At 41.8% G+C, this 7564-nt stretch overlaps 1 protein-coding gene across 1 annotated transcript; it reads left to right on the top strand.

The window, feature by feature from the left end:
* Window positions 1-1303: 1303 nt before the first annotated feature.
* STOX1 (storkhead box 1) lies at window positions 1304-6763 on the top strand. Its single transcript, XM_035544233.1, has 3 exons — window positions 1304-1484; window positions 3314-5603; window positions 6724-6763. The coding sequence occupies exons 1-3, from the start codon at window positions 1352-1354 to the stop codon at window positions 6761-6763; spliced, it is 2463 nt and encodes an 820-aa protein (XP_035400126.1). The 5' UTR covers window positions 1304-1351.
* Window positions 6764-7564: the final 801 nt, after the last annotated feature.

Here is a 7564-nt window from a genome sequence, read left to right as displayed (position 1 = left end):
TCAAGAGCAATTTAAGCTTTTCCAAGTGCAGTTGCTTAATTCATTTACTCAGAGAAATGTTTGTGTTCTAGTTTTCTGCCAAAAGGATAAATATCAGGTTGCAGAGTCGTCCAACAGACTACCCAACTGCAGTTTAGTTAAACCTGAACATCGGTTAATCAAAGCTGTCACTTCTCACTAGTGGGAGAATTGCTGTTAGCATTTAACTCTAACTTTTGCCTCGTGAAGTAACGAGCTGGCAGCTGAGCATACCCAGGGGCTTTCTGCAACAGAGACCAGGGAAGAGAACACAGAACACCACCAGGTAGTGAGAACAGATCGTGGGTCTACCTGAACAATAGAAAAACGCCTGGTTTTTGTCTGAGCGGTACGCGGTCATAGTCTTAATGTATGCACAGACCTCAGGTAAGTCCCTGCTTCATTCTTTGTCACCAGCTTTCAGGAAAAGTCTTTACTTCAGGTTTTCCTACTTCATTCCAAGTGCACTATCCTGTCCTTGTGAGAGGGAGGGAAAACAGAACTGAAACTGTTGAGCTGCTGGCAGGAGGTGCGCTGTGCCCTGCTGGGCAGGGGATGGGGCTGAGGCTGCAGCACTGCTGGGGGAGCAGGGCTTTGCTCTTGCCCCTCCGAGCCTCTGCTTTCACTGTGCAAAGTGGGGACAGTGTTGTTGTCTGTGACCAGGAGACGTGACCAGGTGACATAGCCTAAACAATGTGTGCACTGGTGAAGAAGTACAAATTATGATTGTAACCAGTCTAAGTCAGTTGTTACAAGCATTTTTGTTCTCTGTACAGTCCAGTAGATAATCTGTAGTTCTAGAGCCCAGTCTAAAAATGGAAAGTTTACCATTTCTGTTCAAATTCATGTGTTAGAGCCTGTTGCTGGTCTTTTTTCTTCCTGTATTCTGATCTGGTGAAAAGATTTCGTGCTTAGAATGTTGGATGCTGACCTTTTTCATTAGCTACTCAGAGAAATACATGTTCTGCATGGTTTTGTTTGTAAACAGTCATCAAAAAGTCAGTCATCAGATTTAATTCTCTCTTTTGACTCCCTGTTTACTGAGCTAAATGAAGGTTTAAGCTGGAATTTAATACCAAACAAACTGACGTGCCTAAGGTAGCCTTCTGCTGCCTTCATTATAAAAACACAAAGTATTTAGAGCCATTTGTGTTCTCTGAGAAACACTGAGTAATTTGTGAAATAAAATTAGTTGAGGATAAGATGCTTGCTCTGAAGCAACACCATATAATCGTGGCTAATAGAAAAATGAGGCACTGTTCCATTCAAACTACCTTCTCTTCTTTGTCTTTTTCCTTCCTTCTGGACTTCAGGTGATGTGCTCCCTGTTCTCATGAATCCTTGCTCACTGCCACAGTCTCTTCCTCTGGCAGAAGAAATCTGCAGTGCCATATCAGACATGAATGCAGATCAAATGATGGTCACGCAGAAAACTTTGGTGGAGCAGTTAGTGAAAAGTTATCCAGGTAAAGTGTTCGTTTCCTCTTCCTTTTAAAAGTGACTGTACCATCAAGCTTGAGTTTGTGATATTGGACAAGTCATCAATGAATATTCACAAGTAAAACTGGCAATGTGGAAGATTACGAACCATCAGGCAACTGGGAGAATGCACAAATACGTATGGAGTCCTTATCAGCCTGTGAGCATCACTAACATTGATATGATGATGATCCTTTTTACACATTTTAATAAACTGGGTTCGTTAGGACTTTGGGGGCATGTCCTTTCTCAAGAGTCTGAAAGTATAGATGAGGGATCCAGATGCCAGATCTGGAAAAGCATAAAGCAGACTGCCAGATCAGTAAGGCTTTGAATTCTCCTTTAAGAGCCAGGAACACATTTGATTTTGATGGCAAAGGAGTCTACAGTAGGGGAGCTACATCTGGTGGCTGGTATCCAAAATGGAGCTGCCTGCAAAATCAGGTTTGTTGGTCAAATTCCTGAAAGCAAATTAATTACACCAAATGAACTTTAATGAGCTCTTCTGATGGGGGAGTAGTCTCTTGCCTTAAATGCTGCAGTTGCTTTTAATCTGAAAAACGTCCCTTAAATCTGCAGTATTGAAGGAGGGGGTGTGCATGTGTGTCTCCATAAAGGCTCGTTATAGCCCTTTGCAGGAGGTTCCCTGGTTTCATACTGAGCTTCCTCGTTTGATTCTTCAGTCTTACAGCTCTGCAAATGTTACAGGTTGATCTGGTATGCATTTTCACTACTGGGAAAAAATTTTAATGCAGCCCCATAAACTGGCTCCAAAAGCTGCCAGGAATGTGATGCAGTCCATATGTGTACTGAGACACCACGAGGTAGCATTTTCAGCTCAGCCAGAAGCAGTACTCCCCAAGTCTGTAGAGGGAGAGAACGTTTTTCTTGCTATGTTTGTTCTTCGCTGGAAGTCTTCGTTCTTGTGGGCAGGAGATCAGCAGCATCTGGGACAGCTGGTCAGTTGTCACCAGACTAATGATGCTGGGACTGTGACACCTGAGGGAAAACCAGCAGCTGAGACCAGTGTCAGTGAGGTAAATTTTGGGAGCAATTGTCACCTGACAAAACTTTACCAGAAGCTTGAGAGAGAGGGATGAAAGCTGCTCTTAAATAACCTGCCTAGAGGCAAATGCTTTGAACAACACATGGCTTGGCTTCTACCTGGCAGAAGGTCTCACAAAAATCATATATTGACAGATGCAAAGGGAACATCCTTACTTATTCAAAAGAGACTACCGTGACCACCAGAAACGCCGCTGTCTTCACCCTCTTCCTCAGCAGCGAGCTTCACTCATCAGCGAGGAATGGCCTTGAGAGAGTTAAAAGGGTTTTGCTGATCCTTCAGCCCCTGGCAGGGTTGCAGCCACCTCGGCGGGATGGCGTTTCTGTGCTGCCCTCTCCTGGCTGCTTCACCTCTCCCCAGCTCAGGGCTGATGATCACGGAAAATCCGAGCTGGAAGGGACACACAAGGATCGTCACCGGCTGCAGCCCGCTGGCTGCGGAGCTGGGGCTGTCCCTGTCCTGCGGGGAGCCCTACGGGGATGTGGCTGGGTGTAAGCACAATTGCTGGTGACGTATTAAAAAAAAAAAAAATCCCGCTCTTTGTCCCGTGGTACCAGACGTTTTCATGTTGAAATTGAGTATTTCCCATTCACAGGTCAGTTGCAAACTTATTTCTGAATCCTGCAAGCTAAATACGCTGGGTATTTCATGTTGAGTTGTTTCCAGGTCTGTTACATGCAAGTTATTCTTCAACCATTTCCCATTTCGTTTGAAAACTTATTTTTGATTTGAAATATCTGTATCTTGTAGGCATTGCAGTTCCCTCCCACAAAATCTTATACAATATCCTTGGTGCTCTAATTAAAGAAAGGAAAATCTATCATACAGAAAACGGATACTTCATCGTCACCCCTAACACCTACTTCATTGCAAATGATGCCCCAGAAGACAATAAAAGAGTCCTGCTGGAGGACAGTTGCTGCTCCTTGTCTTCCATCAGTTACCTTGTAAATGCTGAGAGCTGTGCAGACCCAGCAAAAGAAAACATTCCTACAGTATCCTGTTACAGATCCTGCCATTGTTTCTCTGACCAGAATATGCTCACTGACCAAAGATATCAGCAACTAATGAACCTTGAAGCTAACAGGGGAGGTAAGAAAGGCTGCAGTGAGTTGAAGCCTTCAATTCAAACTCAAGTGATCTCAGCATCTGCTGAAAACCACTCCTGGGACACCATCAAATCCCTGACATCAGTCAAAGAGAAACTGAAATGCAAAAAATTTGGCCTTGGCCTTTTCTGGAGAGGTACTTCCAAAAAAGAGAAACAGAAGAAGGAGTTTTCTACTTTTTCAGCCCAGTTTCCTCCCAAGGAATGGCCAGTCCGAGATGAAGACAACTTAGATAATATGCCACGTGATATTGAACATGAAATCATCAAGCGTATTAACCCTACTCTCACGGTTGATAATTTGATTAAGCACACAAAATTAATGCAAAAGTTTGAGGAGAGGAAGAAAAGTATTAGTGAAGGTATCTCTGCTGAAGCGTTAACCCTCAGGCAAAAGCATCTTTCAAAGGAGTGTGTTCCAAAGACACAAATTAGAACAGCAAAACACTGCAGGAAAACCAAATCAGACAAAGAGAAGCAAATTAGCAGAAGCAACAGGAAATCTCACATGCCTGAGCTAACATCCCCAAACCAGAAACTGGAAGAGAACATTTCGCTGTCTACCATGACCCACCAGCCGCTGGATGTAGCAGTGGAATCCCACGTCATATATAAAAAACAGATCAAGAACCCTTTTCAGGGTCTCTCATGGAGACACAACGTTTATTCCAAAGGGTACAGAGGTCGTGTTAACAGTCAGCTGAAGCCCAGGACTCAAAAGCAGGAGAGCGGTTCGCAAAGGCCACATTTCTTGGACTCCTCAAAAGCCTTTGAATATGAAACTGAACATCCAGTTTCTGAAATGCAGGCTGACAATGTTAAGCAAAGCAAATTTCTTCAAGGTAATAGGTCCTCCGTCCAACTAAAGAAGGACAGTTTAAGTGAAAACTGTAGTTATCCACAAAGCAGTACTTTGCGGATAGATGATAAAAGTAAATACTTTGTGGAGAGTGTTATTTCTGAAGACAACGTCCACAGAGGAACAGTCGAAAGAAATCATGGGGATATTCAAAAATCCCCCCACTCTTCTGCTGGGGATAACGGTACGTGCAAAGAAGCAGCAAAACATTCATTACATCTGAAAGAAAGCCATTGCAGGTACAAAGCTGACACTGTATGCGAGTTATTAGATCAAACAGCAAATGAGTTTCGGAATGTCAGTCTTTCACATTATACAACCAATGTTAGCCGGGTAAAAGAATTTGGTGTGAAACACAGACAGAAGACTGACGAAAAGAATGACCTTATATTTAAATATGTCTGCGCCAGCCATCCTGGATCAATGAAGGTGGAAAGTGAAGGATTTACTGATAAAGGTCATCTTCCGTACCAGAAAGCGCATCCTTGTGACACTGGTAGTTTGTTGCATCTGGGTGACAATTCTGAATGCAATGAACCATGTCATTTGGTTCCTGGCTGTGCATCTTCAGGTACAACGGACTGGAATAAAGCTGTGCAAAAGATGGGGACAGCTCTAAAAAACTCCAAGGTTAATATTTGTTCAATGCAATACAATACAACTGTAAATAAACATGGTTCTGGAGACCATGGATATAAGGGATGTGCTGGTTTTGCAGAATCAATTGATGGCTCAAAACAGCATCAAAACCCAGATTTTACAGTAGAAAGTTGTTTGTGCAGTCAGGTTCTTCCGACAGTTTACAGAGAGGAAGATGAAACTGGCCTTACTGAACATGTGAAGGCTTCAGCTGTAGCCGATTTCTGCAGCACCAATGAGGATGACTCTTTGTGTGAGACAGGAGAAGCAGTGTTGAGCCGTGCTTTGGGCCCACAAACCAAAGAAACAAGAAACCCTCTGGTAAAGAAAGGTCTGTTTTTTAAGAATGCATGTACTGTGCTATCAGGACAGAATCACACAGAGGGGACAGAAAACCACAGCATAACAGGAGACAGTGGAATTGACTCCCCAAGGTAAGAAAACACATGCGACTGTGTTAGTTGTTTTATCTTCAAATTAACAATCAGATTTAGGTAGACCAGTTGCAGTACACCATAGATCCCTCTCCCCAACAATAAAATTATTATCTTTAAAAACATAAGTGTTATGACCCAGAAATACTTAAAATGCATAGTTCTACCATGTCTTTTTATGTGAACTTTCTCCCTAAGTCTGCTATACAAATGCTGCTGTTTATATTTTGCTTTCATGAGACAAGAAAATATTATGAGCTCTACTTTGCACAAGGAGATGTAGACAAGTGCAGAAATGTTAAGCAACATGGTGATGGATAAACTCAATATGGTCCTGTTAACAATAACACTCAGCTTCTATTGATCTTACCGTATAATATTACCAATATTGCCAGAGTTTTCCCAGTTGTAGATGAAGAATAAAAAGTGTTTTATGAAGGTGTTCAATCATAATTTAAAGTACAAAATATCATCAAAATTGCTCACAACAGACTGGAGAATGTGTCCACCACCTGACCTAGAGGTTTCTCTTCCCTTCATAGGGTAGGTGTTGCTTGTAACTAGGTAACTTTTTCAGGTGGATTTTTGAAAATTCATAAACAAAATGAACCAGTATGAAACAATATTTCACATAGTTGCATGTGGGTAAGACTTACAAAACTGTTAACTAAAGTGACAGGAATGTAAGATAAAATGCTGTGAGGAAAAAAAAAATCATATCAATTTTTAATAGCATCATATGTTCTTAAGACCTTAAATGACTGGTATTTAAGTACAATTAAACCACTCAAGTTCTCATTAGACATGTATTGTCACCTTGAGAAACTTGTACACAAAGGAACAAATCACATACTACTATTTTTAAGGAAATTCTGCTAAAGTGTTGTTTTGTTTTTTTTTTCTTCCCTCTTAAGCAGCTTTTTGGCTGTGCACTCTCTCAAGCACAATTTTAATGTGTTATTTGGACATGGACACTTGAAGCCTCTTGGTTGTTCTTTAGCAAAAAGTATTTAAAGGGTCATTCTGATTGTATTGGTGCCATCTGAGGTACCAGAAGCTAAGCCAATTCAGCTTATTTTTAGAGTATGAGGTCTGACATCTAATAATTCTGTTGTTTTAGATGGACTGAAAAGAAGATGAAGCTTCCTGCCAAATCCTAAAAGAATAATAATGCTAAAAGGAGGATAGAGTGGGAGGACAATCACCAAAAAATTCCTTGCTTCAGCTAACTATGGTCATGAATGTTTGATTAGGTTTTTAATGAGCTATGTAAACTTTTTTCTTTGTAACAATACAACCATACTGTAACTATGTCTGGTCACAGTGTGAGGCTGCCTCTAAATCAGAGCTGTTTGTTAGAAGTGTGGAGATCTAATGAACATTTCTATTGCTCTCATCTTTAGTTTTTGCATCCCTATGTCTAATAAAAGTGACGACTGATACACTTCACTCAGATCCCATTGTTAATCTGGAAAGGGTATGTGTTGCTCTAGCGGGACTGTACCACTCGTGCAGGACTGTTTGATGCTGTAATTCTTTTTTTGTGGAAAACCAGAAACAGTGGCAGGCTTTAGCCTCCATCTCCCATCAGCAAACAACGCAAAGAAACTAGCTGGGCACGCACCTTTTTACCGCAAACACTGCTTGAATCCTGAGGCTTTCTCACTGTTTTGGGGATAAATCACGGCAGTCCTCCTACGCTTGCTTGTGCGTGGTTTTATGTGGTACACAGGACTTAGTCTTTGAGACTCCTTCTGATTTCTTACTCCTGATTTTTTCCTGTAGCTAAAGGCAGGCTGCGCTGCTTTCAGCCTGCACGGTCTTTTATCGACCTTAAACCCACAGGAGATTCATTTTGAGAAAATATCCCTGGCTGCGAGGAGGAGCACAAACTTCCTGGCCCGGCGGGAGCCCTGCCTTTTTTATTTTTTTAATTTTTTCCTCTCACACAATCCCTCCCC

This window comes from Cygnus atratus, chromosome 7 (genome assembly GCF_013377495.2).
Source record: "Cygnus atratus isolate AKBS03 ecotype Queensland, Australia chromosome 7, CAtr_DNAZoo_HiC_assembly, whole genome shotgun sequence".
NCBI classification, from domain to species: Eukaryota; Metazoa; Chordata; class Aves; order Anseriformes; family Anatidae; genus Cygnus; species Cygnus atratus.
This window is presented reverse-complemented; position numbering and strand designations above follow the sequence as displayed.